Source organism: Phalacrocorax carbo, chromosome 3 (assembly GCF_963921805.1).
Source record: "Phalacrocorax carbo chromosome 3, bPhaCar2.1, whole genome shotgun sequence".
Taxonomy (NCBI): domain Eukaryota; kingdom Metazoa; phylum Chordata; class Aves; order Suliformes; family Phalacrocoracidae; genus Phalacrocorax; species Phalacrocorax carbo.
Window position 1 is genome coordinate 92,374,817 of NC_087515.1, and position 17,284 is coordinate 92,392,100.

Sequence of the window (17,284 nt, forward strand, 5' to 3'; positions counted from 1 at the left end):
CTCAAACACTACTCCTGTTCTCAAAGGAAACTGCTAGTTCCCTGGCTATCCAAATTTGCATGAAATCTTAACAACATGAAAAAGTAAATTCTGCTCTTTCACATTTCTTTACTATGTCAACTTTTCTCTCTATAGTGCAAACATTCTGGCAAGCGTAATAACTTCCTAACTTTTGTGTGAAACGTAACTTCACTGAAACATATTATCCAAACACATACATACAAATGTGTGCATCTTGGTGAGACATCCACATGTAACTGATAAGACCTGCAAGCAGCTGTAGTATTGGAAAGCCTGTACATAAATATTTGTTAGCACAGAGACATGAATTACTAAAGATGTATATTACTTTTTGAGATGACAACAAACATGGGCAATAGCTCGATGTAAGATTCAAATTTTTTACATGTATTCAGTTCTTACAATTCTTCTGGGTTTGGTTTCTACCACCTACCCAAATCTCATCTACAAAAGTGAACACATGAACCAAAAAAACTCAGTCTTTCCAAAGCACCGCTATGGAGAAAGACCTGCCAAGCCAGCATTACTTCTGTCGGATTCTCAGAATTCTGAGCAAGGACTGATCCTATTCCACATTCTCAGAATATCAAGCTTTGACATAGTCAGAAGGCTCTTGATCCTTACCCTCTCTAAGGATAGACTTCTGACGTGGCAGTAAGTGCATATTAGAGCCTCCCTTCAAGCGTAGACCAGAATGGTATTAAAGACAAATCTCTACTGAGGCCGATGACTACATAGAGGCACTTCTAGATAAGGAAGCCCTCAAGCTTTAAGTGTTTGGAGGATAGCAGAGAGAGTATTCAAGAAAAGTATTATATATACTTGACTTCCTTTGTTTATATCATCTCAATCTTCATTTTTGGCCACAGTAGGCTAGACGGGTCTTTTTTTTGAGTTATCAAAAAAAAAAACCTGCTCTGGCATTCTTCTGAGCAGCCTCACTTGTCAATCACTATTTTTGCTATTCTTGTTTGTCAGTCTTTACTTTTGTCCACTTTCTCCATTTTTACCTTATCTGTTTTTTCCTCCCATTTCTCACCCTCCTGTCATCTAATCCCTACCTCTGATCTCCTCTGTATTTTTGTCATGTGTATGATACTGATCTTTACATGCTGCAACTTTATTTCACACTTGAGGCATAGCATTAGAACACATGTATTCACACTCTAAGGTCGTTGTTTCAAATCCATCTGCAGACTCAGACAAATTTACACTTATTTCATTCAGATAGCATTTTCTTCAAAAGATAATAACGTACTTCCCTTTTTAAAATACATAAATGTCTGCACACATTACCTAGGCTACAAAAATACAGTAGTCACAAAAGCAGGCTATCAATCACGCAATTTACATCTGTGCTTTAGAGACAGGAAACTCCTCCAGGCAGCAGGACTATGGAACAGCAGACATTCATTACTTCAATAAAGATACTCTACAGGTTAGGGTACACAACCTCTGCAAAATGGTGACAATCAAAAACCTGGCAGGGGGTGATGGGGAAGGAGACAAGAAATAAAACAAGAATATGTCTTCCAGTGTGCAAGAGCAGAGAGAAGGGATGAAGTTAAAAAAAAACTGTACAAGACTTATTTCCCTTCCCTTTTTCTGAAAGGAACTCTTCACATAAAAATTTCAGGAAGTCTACTCGTCTTCAGGATGGAGGATTATACAGCAACAGATTTCTAAGCATTCAGTTCATGCAAAGTGTACTAACACCAATAAAAGGATCATAAGCAGCAAAAGCAATGCCAGGAAACTGGAACTGCATATTTCACATGTCAACATAAGATGTATAGGAACAACCATACTATCCTAAGTCACAGCTATGGTGGAAAAGAAACTTCCACATACTGACCTGTTTACATACCATTCCTCAGTTAAACATTTTCAAACAAAATTCTTTGTAGCATGTCAAAAATTTATCTGATCAAAAATTAGGATTTACTTCCTTATGAAGTCAATGAGCTTGACTTCTTTCACTTACTAGCATAGGCCTCTAGCTGTGTTCATGTTACAACATTACTCTACTCTCCGGCTTAAATGGATTTCCTGGCAAAAAAAATAAAAAAGTTTTGATCTGATGACAGATTTATTCCAAAAGCAAATTTCTTCTCTTCTCATCTCTCCAGAGAAACTTCAGTAACAGTCTGGATAGCAACCAACATCTGTACAGTACTACTACCAAGTACTAATACACTAAATTCTCCCTACTATAATATTAGGTGATATTTAGACCTTGACCTCTATAAAAGTGCTTAAAAAGGAACTATCAATTTGTATCAGAATACCTACTTACAGGCATAGACTGCCACCTAGTGATTTTGATTATCTACAAAAAAAAAAAACCACCAAACAAAAAACTGAACAACCTCCCTCTTCTAGGAGAGAAGAAAAAGATCGCTCATTCCTTCATATTTTACATCAACATATAGAAACAACCTCATATTATATCACTTGTGTCTCCTATTATTATGTTGATAGTAAATGCAGGAGGGGAATGGAGAAAGAAGAGGTAGTAAGTGTATGTAATCTTCCTTGTACAGGTAAGATCCATGAGATTGCTTGTTCATCAATTCTGTCTGGAATTCCTCCTTACTTTACACGGACTCTAGCCTTTGCATAAAACCAGCACTGCATCCATAATTTGTTTAATCTCTAAGACTACACTGATAGAGAGCCATACCCCCTCAAAATTTTGGACTCCTTCAATTTTTGCACTTTCAGTCCTTCCTGGTTCTCTTCCACACTGTAACTATATTTTCAGTACATCCTCTTGCTCATCTTTGCCATTCCCTCTTCAGCCACTCCCTCTTTTCTGCAAGATTTCACTATTAGTGAAGAAAGAAGCCAAAAGTTACCTGTGTCATTTTATCTGCCTTACAAAGTTAAATTATCATTATGTGAATGACTCCTAAATTTACCTTTTATCTTCTGACTTCTCTTTCTGTCCAAACTTGTATTTCAGATATTGCCTTCATTTACTTATGGGCACCTTAACAGCAGCATAAAGAACTCATTCATTTTTCCCCATCAAGCCTTCTCCACCCCCTTCTCTCAATCACTATCATCTTCAGTTCACTCCTCATCTAGACCTAAAGCTCAGAATCTGCAAGACAAATGTATCTGTAAGACAAACTTGGGTGGTTTTTGTGTGTTTGGTTTTTTTGTTTGGTTGGTTTGGTTTTTGTGTTTGTTTGGTTTGGTTTTGTGTTTTGTGGTTTTTTTTCTGAGTAGGAAAACAGCAACAAACTTTTCAAATTTCTCCTTCTCTTCTAGCTAACACACTTTTCCTCCAGTAAATACAATCTTTGCAATGCTCTGAATCAATGTGAAGAGATAGTTGCTGACCTTGTTAAATTGATCTCACTAGCACTTTATGTACCCGTGCATTTTATTTTACAACCACATGAAACAAGAGCATTACTTAGTTTTTCCTTATCAAATCTGTCCTCTTATTCACCATAAAGAGGTCAGTACCCTCTATGATCAAATAGCAATACTAGCTTTCATTAGCTTTTGTTCCATGTTCATATACGTACTTCCATAATTTCTCATGTTGCCTCTCATGTTTGAAAAGAGCTCTTTTAAAGTATTCCCAAAGTTACGTCGTATCTTCCTCAAAAATATAATTTAAAAATCTTTGTTGTTATACCCGTAAAATAAGTCTGATTCTAGCTAGGCTGCTGATGTGATACTGACTAACACAGAGTAAGTAGTTCTTTGCACTCCCTCAGCAGTACACATCTCAACAGCACCCCTGCACTCCAGCGCAGGGGCTATCACAGAGTCGTTGAACAGCACTGGCACTTCCGAATACACCATCAATAAAATGCTACTACAAGAATTAAATAATGTCCTTCCTCCACTCCAATATTGTAAGACTTTCTTACTTCAAAGAAAACCAACAAATGACCTTCAAAGCAATACCCTAACAATATAAAGTTTGTTCCTTTTGTCTTTTAAACTGGATATGTTCACTAAAAAACAAGAAGGTTGCTTATGGAGCCATCTGCTCCTGTTGCTTATTTACCAAATTAAGTCTTCTGTTGCCCATGTTTCCAGCAACCAATTGCTGTCTCAGAGGCTTCATGTTCACATGAAGGCTAGTAAACAGAGTTAACATATCACACCAGAGTTACAGAACTATAACTCAATCGCAATATGAAGCACTAAGACCACTGCTAATAAAAGTCCTACCCAAACTATTTGAACGTTAACGTATAAACCAGAGAGTGAGAAAACACCCACATAATTGAAGCAGAGAAACAAAAACAACAAAATATGGTTATGTTTCTAAAACTTCCTAAAAGTATAGTCTTCCTCCTCTCCCTTTTTTGTTCACTCCAAAAAAGTGTATCTTGGTGATCTCCAAGAAGGCAGTTACTAACCTCCTCCAGATGAGGAGAATTAAATAGATTCAATCATTGGCTGCAAGTGGTCCACATCACCTTTGTGCCTTGAAGGAAGGAAGCTGCTGAAACTTAACATTTCATAACCTCTTCTTCTGTTTAATAGCTCAGTGAGGCAGACAGAGACGGCCAAATTAAAAGCTATCAGGTTACTGTATTCACAGCCAGTTTCCAAGACCCGTAAACTGCTATGTAGTGCCTAGCATGCCATACATGAAACATTGATTCTTTTTTTAGCATTCCAGTAAGAGTACTTCTCTCAGCAAAATGGGTACTTAATTAAACCACACCAAATGGATAACCAAAGAAGAAACTTGATTGGAAGAGCAGTGAAGGACTTTGAAAAGTGCTCCGGATTTGCCAATCAGGTATCACTGACTAGGTAGTTAAATTCTATCCATCAAGAACTGTGAACATGATACTTAAATGCTTGTGCAACAACATATGGTCTGAAAGTCTCTTCCTTCTCCCAACCTTTCTTAGAAACCAGCTGTAGATAGCCAGCTTTCTTAGATACTCAGCTGCAGGAGACTGTCCCCCAGAAATAGCAGAACTAAGTTTCTTCCAAAATGGACACAATATATGGATTAATTTAAATCACAGATTACACAAGAGATTTTTAAAAGCTCCTGCGAGTTTTAAAGAAATTCCCAATTTAAGACTTACTTTAAAAATATGTTTTCAACAGAAATTAAAAAGTTCCTGCAAGTAACTATTTCTCCTCTGCCACTGAACTCATCTCAACTGAAGTATGAGATGATTAAGTACCATCTTATTTTTCATATACTTTTGCAAACCTGTTTTTCCTACCTAGTGATAAAGGCTACTTCTAAGATTCTTTGAGACAAAGGTTGTACCATTTCTGTGAATGCCTTCACATGAGCCTCCCAAACAAGTAAACCAATCACGTTCTAGATGAAGCACAAGCATAGCCATAACACATCATTTCTGTATTGGCTTTCCAGGCCATGCTAAAAAATCCTGTATTTTATAAAGAGTTTAAATCCATTTTAATGTAATTCCTTCACAGTTCTTGACAGATAGGACCAAAAAGCATCACCATTTGATGCCTTCATTTGATTATAGTAATTAAATGGGGCCACAATGATGACTATCTGGTCCAACTGCAGTTTAAAAAAAATGAAGTTATATTGATAAAGTTAGTTGAAGAAACAGAAGACTCCTAAAATTATGTCAGCAAGTTTCCATGGCTTTGGAGGCTTACATAAATGGTAACACATCCAAAACTTTTTCTGTTTCCAAGGGCAGAAAGGAAAACAGAAGTCCATTTACAAGACCTTTCTCCTGCATGTTCTTGTCATCTCCCACAAACCACAGAGGGGTACAAAAGAACAGAGATGCTAATAAGAAAATAATGTCAGATTTAAAAGTTAACTTACCATATTTGTCTCGCAAGCCAACAGTACACCTGAAGACTCCACCAAAGGCCACATCTTCACCAAATATTACTGAAAAATAAGAACAGTAGAGGATGCTAATGTTATTCCAATGCACCCTATTTTTAATGAATGTGTTTCAAAGGCTTTTATACGACACACTAATACAAGCAGCACCTAACATTTCATTTTACTTCCAGATTCATCTAGACGTAAGCATTTCTCAAGCACAGCCTAGCTATAACAAATAAAGAACCAAGGTTAATGAAGAATCAGTACAACATAGCTATGTCTCAAAACAGAATTCATGAAACTGATTCAGCTGTGCTTTCAGTAAACCATCTATTTATTTTTCTGAAATATTCTATAATATCCAATGAATAAAAGCAATTCCAAGAAACAATTACATTCAATCACTGAAGAGTTACTGAAGTTATGTGTTCTGCTTCAACTGGTAACCATCTGCATTCTTCATCCATGGATGTCAATAAATGCAGTGTTTTAAAAAATGTCAAACTGAAGTCTTCTTCAAAATACCAATACAACATGAAATTTGAAACCTTCTCCAAACATACTTGCCAGATCCCTGAAGAGGGACTTCAGAGGAACTCCTCTACAGAAAAGATGGATATCTAATAACCAGGACAATTCTCATTATTCACCACTACTATCCTTATAGTGTGGGTGATGTAGCCAATAAAGTTTTATCACTAAAAGTAATTGCCTTTAAAATGTAGCTTCATATCAACCAATCTGGGGTTTTTTTCTTTGAATTTATAGAATTATGATGTGTAATTTTTCTTAAAACAGTTTTGTTATTTCAATTCACAGAAATAGGTATTGCCTATTTCAGTTTTTTTGGGCGTGTAAAAGCTGTGCAGCAGTATCACCAATAGTGGCTTGCATAAACTGGGGTCAGTTCTGATAACTCCCAAATTCCTCAATACTCTACATATTCTAAATGATAAAATAATAAGTTAGCCTCTTGCCTTTCAAATATTATTTTTATTTAAATAAAATACATTTCTGATTGGAAGCACTAAAAGGGATTAACACACTTCTGTCAATCATATTAATGGCACCACTTAAAGAAAAATAACATGTATGATGATGTAAAACCAATGCAGTCATGGAGATTGAAGTAAGTGCCCCAGTCACCTCTCTAATTCATTTTTACTATTAATTTCTCTGCTTTTTTATGTACTTAAAATTTTTGTAAGGCCTTCCCATTACCATATGGCTACTCACTATTGAGCCAAATCAGCATTAAAAACTCTCATTTAATGCTGGTCTCAGCAAACTTGCGTGGATTTACTCATTCTGTTCAGCCACTGAAAATATTTTCCTGGACAGATGCTAATTCTCATCAACAAAAGTATGATGATTTCCACTAGTTAAACAACAGTTGCTCAATTCCCATACAACTAAAAACATATGAAGCACATGCTTTCTATTGAAATAAGTACTAATTAATTCAGTAAGTAGGGTGATACTGACAACTCACACGTCTGGACTGTAGAACTCCAACATCATCTTTCACAGAGCTTTGCAAAGATCCAGCCCTGCAAAGCTGAGGAGCAAGACTGGAACCTTAGAGTGACTAAAAGGCTGAAGATGATAGATCAGTTTAGAGTCCTGCTGTACTAACATTCTACTTATTTTTATATGTCTGATTCCACAGAAATTCTGTTCTTGGCACTAGTTTACCCTCAGTTGTCTGTAGGCTGAGAGGGAATGTATAGAGGCATAGTACTAGACAGACAACATGAAATTTGTCCTAACAGATTAGACAATTACTCAGACTTCAAGTTGAGCAGCGATTCAAGCAGTGCCAGAAAGAGTTACTAACACACCAAAATGAAAAACCAAAATTACACAAGACCATACAGCTTTTGCAGCTATGTTCATGACATTAAACAGCGCACTCAGATATCTGGCCATCATCACACCTTTGTTGTGACAACAGAAGCAAGAGACCTCCTGTTATGTACAACAGTTACAAGTGGAGTAAATAGTTTTGTGCAAAAGAGTTTAAGATGACACTTTTAAATCAAGCTATGATGAACTAGCTTCTTCAAAGTTATAGGTTACCCAGACGGCAAAAGCCTAGAAAATCTTAAATTGCCTATCACAACGATGAACAAAAATCAGTAAAGCTGGAAGGGGATTTTGGAGGGCAGAGAAGGAGAGACGGGAAAATGGACAGAGCAGGGAATATATAGTCTCTAAAAAATATATCACTTTTTGAGCAGAGAGTTGAAGGAATTAAAAACTTAAGATTTACATTTTAAGAACTCCTTTACTTACTGGTGGGATTCATCCTGCCCTTACGTACACTTCACATTGGTAACACCAGAAGCATGTTCAGCAATTTATCTTTCTGTTCCAACTTTCAAGCGAAATACACCCAGCTAATACAGAAGACAACTGCATCTTAGATTACATAATCCATACAACATATTTAAGGTTTTTTTGAGATCAAAGTGTAGGAATAGCTTATTAGAACACTTCAAAGGTCACAAGACATACATTTAATACTGCACACAAAGAGACAAAACAAAATGCAATTTATACAAAGCAAAACATGCTAACAGTATAGTATACCTGCAGTCGGATCTTTGGCTAAAGCGTTGTCCAAGGCACTTGTTATAGATTGGAAGAGATTCATCTTCTGAGTTTGCCCTGTGTGAAAGTGATTATTTAGCCATTTAATTTGATTCAAAACACAAAGTACTTTAGAAAACACTGGTGCAAAACATGCAAGATCCCTGTTAGGAGTACCCAAGACTCATTTGCTCAGTAAACTTAAATTATGGGATAGGTGGGACTGAGCACGGTGTACTTCGCAGTCCCAAGGACTATAATTCTACTACCCTGCATTCAACATTTTTTCAAAAGCCATGCTCTTAGCTAAGGCAAATTCAGCTTTGCAATGCTTAGTCAAACACTAGGAACAATGACTAATACAACAGTTTTTCAAAGGAAGAAACAATAGTAAAGCATTATTGTTTCGAGGACTGGGATCCCTTCTGCTAAGATTCACCAGATCTCATTAGGCTTACTTCATCATTCTTTAATTATTTTTTTAAAAGCTCCAGCATTTCCTGTTCACAGACTCCTATTATTACCAGAAGTTTCCTAGACCACCAGCCTGCTCTCTGGACTGCAGTTAGACTGTGTCAGAGCATTAAATTCACACTCCAAAAAGAGAACTTGATGCTGAACAGATATAGTTAAAATAGGTAAAGAAAATGCACCAGACTGCTGTATTTAAATCTTCTGCAGCATGGAGTGAAAGAAAACCTTCAAAACCAAGAAAGGCTACCTGGGTGCCTTTCTTCATTCCAGCTCTGCAAGGAAAAACAAACAGGCCTGAAAGCAAAGATGGAACAAAACAATAGCCCAGGCCCCACTACCATGACCAACTCATATTCTTCAAGCAAATAAAATCAGAAACTGAGTGAATAAGAAATTGCCTGGCTGACATTTAGTAGCTTTTTAACCAGCAAAACTTTTAAGTCATGACTAGGAGCCACAGCCCAGAAGAACACTACCTACCAGCACACACTGCATGATGGTTAGGTGAACACCCCAAACAAATATGAGAATGGGTGTTAGAAATCAGAAGGGAGAACTACACTGTTTCCAGTAGCTACAGTATCTTTCAAAAACCATTCAGCTTCCCATCCTCCTGAACTGTAATTAACATTAGCATTTTTTGCTAAAGACTCGTGTCATGCCACACCAAAGCTGAGTAGCTGCATTCCTACACTTTCCTGTGCTTAGTAGCTTTGCTTGGTACATTTGACATGGCCCTTTACAAAGAGGAAACTGTAAAAAAAATTGTTATGGGAACTGCTCAAATTATATGAAAGCTACAAATAATCAATTTACAAATTCAAGGGAAGGAAAGCTGAGGAACAGCAGTTGTTTCTCTCTCTCTAGTCATCCACCTTAGCATCTAGGTTATCTTTTCCACAAGATACAATCCTTCCAGTATCGGATACAAATAAATTCCTATTTTTTAAGCAACTGTGAGAAACTCCTCACACTGACTGCTCTGACCTGCTGCTCTCACTTATCATAAAGGCCTTGTATCAGCCCACACAGGAAAGGGGAAACTAACTGTGCCCTTCAGACTTGAACTGTGGAGTCGGAGAAGCATTATCATAATATCAGGATTGGTATTGGCATAACTTTATTTTACTTTCACTGTTTTTCACAGAATTTCAAAGCATATTTTAAAACAAAGGGAAGTAGTTTTCTATTAACAAACAGCAACAAAAACTGTCCTGCCCCACTACTGCTTCTTCAATCTGATCTCAAGCAGGGAGCTGCTGCACACAGGCTTTACCCCGCAACATCCCAGATGCCTACACACCCTGACAGCCAACCGAAATGGCCAAGGGTTTTCTCAGACTTAATGACCAAGCTGGAACACCAAAGTACCCAATGAAGTAACACCTTTCTAGAAAACAATGTGGTTCATATGAAAGACACAGCTACCCTGCAGCAGGCAGGCTTCTTTCAGGAGAACTCAGCACTAGTCTTTTGCAGGGATGCATCTTGGAAATAAAGTCAAAATGCTAACTCTCATCTGAGCTGCTCATTTCCAACAGAGCTGTGTTTGCTCTCAATCAGGGATCATGGGGATTACCTCAGACCTTTCACTGGATAACAGTCTTGATTAATGATTTAATGACAGGTTTATTGCCACATTAATGACTTAAGCATGCAGTAAAAAACCAGGGATGGATGCAAGTCATGAAGTTACTGCTAAAAGCAGTACTGAAGCAAGAGAGTGGCAGGCGGAGGGCTCGCAGGTCACAGCAGGTGGTCGATGGGCCTAGTGTAACTATTGCACCGACTGCCCAAAATCACTTCACCCCCCGCCCGACACCGGTGAGGCGCGGAAGAGGCCTGAAGCACCACCGCCCCCCTCCGCCCCCCCGCCCGCCCCGCCCTTCCCACCCAAGTTTTTCCGCGAAAAACCCGCAAGTGGAAGCGCTACGGACGCAGCGGGGAAAAAGCAGCCGGGAGAGGCGGCGGCCGCCGCCTGGGGTCTCGCCCCAGCGCAACGGGGCCTCGGCGGGGCCGGGCGGCCCGGGGCAGCGGTGGGAAGCGTCCCCCCTTCCCTTCCCTCCCTCCCTGCCCCTCCGCCCCACCCCGGCCGGGCGGGTGGGGGTCTCCCTCGAGAAGGCGGCGGCGGCAGGGCGGACCCGGCAGCAAGAGCGACGGTGAGCCCGGCCCTCGGGGTTGGACCCCGGCCCGGCCCCGCTCTCACCGTACGCGCTGGGCGCCGGGTCCGGTTGGAAAGCGAAGTGCGCCGCCGACCGGCGTGGCGAGGCCGGCAGCAGGGTTAGGCGGCTCCAGAGCCCGCACCCGCCCCTGCCTCGGCGGCGCCCCGCCATCGCCCCGGAGGCGAGAGCACCGCGCAGCGCCAGCCGCGCCCCCGCCGCCGCTGCCGCCATGGCCGCCGCTGTCAGGGGCCGCCGCAACCGCCGCGCGTGTTCTAAAGAGGCGGGGTCCTGGGCGGGCTTCCTGACTGGCTAGCGGCGGGTGGAGGGCGGGCCAATCAGAAGCCGCCCTGCGGTGGGTGGAGGGGTGGGAGGGGAGAGAAAGGGTTTAGTGCGCCTGCGCGGAAGGCGGGGTGTTGGGGGCGGGGCCGGGGTGGGGTGAGGCGGTGCGCCCTGAGGGCGGGAGCGGGAGTTGCGCGTGCGCGGTAATGGCCGGGGCTGCCGCCGTTAGGGCCCGCCGTTGCCTGCGGGCGGTCGCGGCAGCGGTTGGGGCGGATCAGCTGCTGTGTGCTTGGGCTGGGCCGGTGGGTGCTTTCACCCTTGTAGCTGTTGCTGGTTACGTTGTGCAGGGAGTGCCAAACTGGACCTCACCTCTCCATCAGTGCTGCCACAACTGTGTCTGACACAAGTCTTCACCTTTTCCCTTGAACATTTTTCTTTCTCATATTGCCATCCTAGCTAGCACCGAGAAAAACATAATAAATGTCTGGAATCCTCGAATTGTACCCCAGCAGGTGGCCCAGAAGGATAAGAATTAATACACCTGCAGGTGTTACCTGTTCCCTGTGTCTGTCAAACCCCATCTCAACTGCACATCCAAACTCTGAGTCAGGCTGCCTTTTAATTCTTGTCCAAGGTCTTTTTTTCCAAACACTCTTGCTCATACCTGCATTATATTTTTTTAACTGTTGAAATGAGCGTGTTTCATATGCATTTTTCTTGTTAGGTTTTATAAAATGTTCTTCCTAATGTTGTTATCAAAGTGACCACCTCACATTCCTTCTCCATGTGCTTCTGTCACCCAGGTGAATCTTCTTCTACTTTTGCAGCCTTTCTTCTTCCATATGGCCATTGTTGCCACTTCTCAGTTGCCTCTGCATCAATCCTTACCCTTTGTCATGGTTTAGCCCCAGCCAGCGACCGAGCACCACCCAGCCACCCACCCACTCCCCCACAGTGGGATGGGGGAGAGAATCAGAAGAGTAAAAGTGAGAAAACTCGTGGGTTGAAATAAAGACAGTTTAATAGGTAAAGCAAACGCCATGCACACAAGAAAAGCAAACTAAGGAATTAATTCACTGCTTCCCATGGGCAGGCAGGTGTTCAGCCATCTCCAGGAAAGCAGGGCTCCATCACGCGTAATGGTTACTTGGGAAGACAAACGCCATCACTTCCAACATCCCCCTCCTTCCTTCTTCTTCCCCCAGCTTTATATGCTGAGCATGACATCATACAGTGTGGCATATCCCTTGGGTCAGTTGGGCTCAGCTGTCCCCGCTGTGTCCCCTCCCAATTCCTTGTGCACGCGGCAGAGGGTGGGAAGCTGAAAGAGTTCTTGACTAGTAAGCACTACTTAGCAACAACTAAAATATCTGCACATTATCACCACTGTTTTCAGCACAAATCCAAAACACAGCCCCATACTAGCTACTACAAAGAAAAATTAGCTCTATCCCAGCTGAAACCAGGATATCCTTTAACCAGTGCTTCACGTCTCCTCTATACTCATGCCTCTCCATCAACCCCTTTCATGCAGCCTCCAACACATGTGACAAGACCCTTCAAGTTGTTCTTCTTTGTCTGTGTTGATATTATCCGTAAGACTGACCATATTGGATAGCATTTTTACTCTGCTCCAAGAAACTCCAAAACCTTGCCTCAGAGAAAAAGACTAGGAACTTGCGTGATGTATATATGGCATCATCTCTTACAATTGAAGGGGCACATGTGTAACCACATCTGAATAAAGCCTTGTTTTAAACACTGGAATATTAGATTTCATATCTAGTATGAAGTATATATCACTATTATTATTAGATACTGGTTTTTTTCTGCCTCAATTCCAAGCCATTACTGAATATCCCTGTTAATGACCACAGGGCCATTTCAGTGAAGACCATTTTTTCATTATGTATTGTGCAGAAAAATATTTTTTCATGTTGATTTTTAATTTCTTAATCATTGGAATTTATGCAAGATAAAAGGCTTAATCCTATGGCTAACTGGGGAGACCAGTCGCTTGCTCTTTACCATGCCCTTTAATCTCAGAGACTCTGACAACTCACTCGAGATCATGGGATCAAACAAGTTCTTCTAACGTATCCCAGTATATCCCATGGAAGCAAAACACTGATTAGTATGTAAAGGGGGTGAGAATTTCCATAAACAATAGAAAATAATTTCTGCAATGAAAGAGGAGTATAAATGTCAAATGTTGAGTTTGCTTCCAGCTCCACTGGAAGGCAAAATGTAATTATTTCAAAAAGTTTAGAACATAGCCAACATTGTAAACACCAAATTATATATGGCCTATTATTTGTATGGATAATAATCTAAGAGTTTACAATTATCCAAGTTCATTATTCAAATAATTGTATTTCTTTCAGTAAGCAATGTATTCAGTAAGGGAACAGCAGGAAGATGTGCCAGGGGAGGTTTAGGTTGGATATTAGGAGAAGGTTCTTCACCCAGAGGGTGATGGAGCACTGGAACAGGCTCCCCAGGGAGACAGTCACCGCACCAAGCCTGACTGTTCAAGAAGCACTTGGACAACGCCTTCAGAGACATGGTGTGAATTCGGGGTTGTCCTGTGCAGGGACAGGAGTTGGACTTGATGATCCCTTGTGGGTCCAACTCAGGACATTCTATGATTCGAGTAGGAGGAATTTAGCTATATTGCACATTGTTGTGGCCAGATCTGCAAAACTTACAAATGGAGAACACATAGTATAGAAAGCTATTACTTGTAAATCTGTCATCTATTATTAGTACGTCAGTTGTTGGACCTGTGAATTGCTGAACTCAAACTATAAACTATGGGATATATTTGGTTTGTGTACAGTTAGTATTTGTCATGCTTTATTATTTGTAAAAAGTGGCAATAACCTTGGTCATATATTCCAGGAGATGCTTCAGTTTAAACACTGGTGGATAAAGGATACTCCTTGCAGTCTTAGTTCAGTGGCTATTGTCTCCTACATCTGGTGATATAGGGAACTTTAAAAGAACAGTCATGTAGCCCAGTATCTTACAGAGGAAATGATGGCATTTGTGATGGAAGGGTGGAGGGAAGAAATACCTTCAGTAAGACCTGTTCACCTGCTCTTCAGACTTAGGTGACAGCAAAAAAAAAGTGGCTGGAGATGAGGCTTGCTACTTAAATTATTATTGCCTTTTGAGTACAAAGGTAGTTTGTCCACATGGTCCTGGGGATTTGCACTGGTACTAAAAAGGGAAATGGGTGATCAAAGAGGTTTATCCAAATGTTCTTTGGCTGACCAATATGTTAGTGGAGGTGAGTCCTAGCATTCATGTCTTTCCAGCTCTGATGGGGTAATAATTATATCCCCATTGTCCCTGGTATATGGTATGATATTCCAGCACCTTCAGTTATGTTTTGAAGACAGCTCTCTCATTTGGAAGTTGTTCAGTCACTTAGGGCCACTTCTGTTAAATCTATACACCAGATGAAATTTTAAGAGCTGAAGTCAGCTACATTCCCCATCTGTGTCTATTGGTCATTAGGTGCATCCCTAGTGTTATCGACAACCATTAAAAACTCTGGCGGTCATTACTATTATTTCTGAATAACCATGCAGAGCAATTAATGAGGATCTGATGATGGCTGCAGACCCTACTGGCATGGACCAGATTATGCCCATGGTTATGCCGGCATCAATCAGATGTAACTCCTTTGAAGTCCATGTTTTTTACCTCGATTGACGTGGATCTAATTGTGAACAAATTGCAAGTATGGGACTCTGATGTGAGCATGTGGCTCCATGCCTACTATTCTACTCCAAAAGCTCTCAAAATTTGGACATAGCTTGCAGCTGAACCTTAGGCTCCTCCTGAGCTTGTCACATTTCCCAGTAGGTATTGCTTTATTTAAATTACCCCTCTGTAGATGATGAGGCATTCAGGTGATTTCTCTTGCGTGCCTTCAAGCATAGTTTCACTGTTTTCTTGTCAATTCTGTCTGTCATGCTGTATTGTTGCTGTAAGTTTTCCGCGCCGCTCTGTGGTTCATTGAAGAAATTTTGTAGCATGTTCTCCACCCAAAGAGTTGATTAGCTGATCCACCCCCTCTTACAGGAGCTGCTAGTAAGCACTCTTGACATGCTATTATTCTTGGCACTACAACTGTTTTCTTCCTCCCTTTGCTGTCTTCCTCATACCCTAATTATGACCAGCTTCATCGTTCTTTTTCTGTCATTTATTGGTACTTTGGGGCTGTTTTCTCCCCTGTCCTGAGTTCCTCACTCACATGAAGGGGGTTATTTTGCTGGTTAGGGACAGTCTCTCTTTCCTGGGTATGTGTAACTGTGGAACTGTTTCCTGAAGTGTGGTGTGGAAAGGAGAAGATGTAGCTTTTGGCTTGGCTGTCTTTATTATCAGTCCTGTACAGATTAGATGTGTGAACAGAAAGGGTAGCCTTAACCCCTAGGAACAAGTAAGACAAACTGAACAACAGCAGAACAGCAATGGTTTTGAGCAAAGGGACTTAGAAGTGCATGGTTTCATCTTAGGTAGCATAATGCCAGGGACCATTTTGCAGTTTAGCAGAGAAGTTTTTATTTTAGACTTCGATAAAAGGCAGACCAGGGGCACTGTACCTGGAACCAGCCAAGTTGTAGTCTGGCAGAGAGCAAGAAGAAAATGGAAAAGCAGCTTTAATGGAGTAGTTTTGAACTCATTTGCATGTAGGGTCAGAAATCATCCATTTACGTCTGCTGTATCACCCACCTCTGTGTTAAGACAGTATTTCCCACTCAGTCTAGAATAGTAACTGCGGCTTTTGTTCCCAGCTGCTTTTTAGATTTTTAAACACTTCACCAGAATTATCATGCTCAAATTAAAGACAATCCTATTTTTAATTTTTATGAGTAATTCCTAACATTAAGTGAAGCAATGCTAGGAACAGTGGTGTCTATCCACAGAGACATTATTCAGCTTTTTTATAAGATGTTTCGGTGTTTCATAATTATGGGAAGAGAATCCCACTCTCCTCTGTTTAATTCAATCAGTTTTAATTGCTTTGAAACCACAGAGCATACTTAACCCTATTTGCTACTGTGACTCAGTCTAGAAATGCCTGTACAGGGAAATGATTTCTAATAGTTGACAGCTCATAATTCTAATGCAAAAAAGTCATAATGAAATCCAGTTTGTACAAGGAATAAGGACCACATTTTTATCTTGAGGATAATTAAATGTAGAAACAATTTACCTGAGAACATGCTGGATTCACATCACTTTATTGTTCAAATAATAACTAGATTTCTTTGTAGAAGATGTACTACATCTCAGACAAAGTTATGATCTTGGTACCAAAACTACTGGGTGAGGTCATACTGAAATAATCATATTATTACCTTCCAGTTCTAAAATATCTGTTGTTGTTCACTAATAAGTGAGAATTGCTATTTGACCAATCAGGGAAGTATGCCAAAAAATCTCAGTCAATGAGATTTGGAAATGAGTGGAAAGATGGATTCTTTATATATGTATACACACACACAACTGACATTATAAGCAGTGTCCAAAAAGCAAATATAAAAAAAGTCTTGTATTCAGAATTCTTGGGATAAAACATATCCATCCAGCAGATCATAAATAAAACATGCTGGAATGCCTCTCTGTTATTTTGATAATATAGTACAGTATACTGGTCAGTTTTGATGCCTGCTTGTAGTATGGTTGTGTTCAGTGGAAGTTAAAAATGGGAGAGTAAAAAGGTGTGATGGATCAACTTGTGCCAGTAACCCACTGAGCCAAAGCCTCGCTGTTTCCCCGTAGTTAGTCATTCCCCCAGAGCACAGTGCAGTTCCCACGTCTGTTTGAATGAGCTGCCATTATGGAGCATTTTGCCCCTTATGGGTAAGTCTCAAACATAATTCTGTATTTTTGCTATTATTTTTATTAGAGGACTATCCACTTA

The 17,284-nt window shown here is 40.5% G+C and overlaps 1 protein-coding gene across 1 annotated transcript in view; it reads right to left on the reverse strand.

The window, feature by feature from the left end:
- The window catches only part of BCKDHB (branched chain keto acid dehydrogenase E1 subunit beta), a 133,492-nt gene extending 122,151 nt beyond the window's left edge, over window positions 1-11,341 (reverse strand). Inside the window, exons 1-3 of the mRNA XM_064447743.1 lie at window positions 11,112-11,341; window positions 8,432-8,509; window positions 5,831-5,899 (exon numbers count right to left, since the gene is read on the reverse strand). Of these exons, the coding sequence (XP_064303813.1) occupies window positions 5,831-5,899; window positions 8,432-8,509; window positions 11,112-11,298 (334 nt within the window). The 5' untranslated portion in view covers window positions 11,299-11,341. The remainder of the gene's footprint in view (window positions 1-5,830; window positions 5,900-8,431; window positions 8,510-11,111) is intronic.
- Between the last annotated feature and the right edge of the window lie 5,943 nt (window positions 11,342-17,284).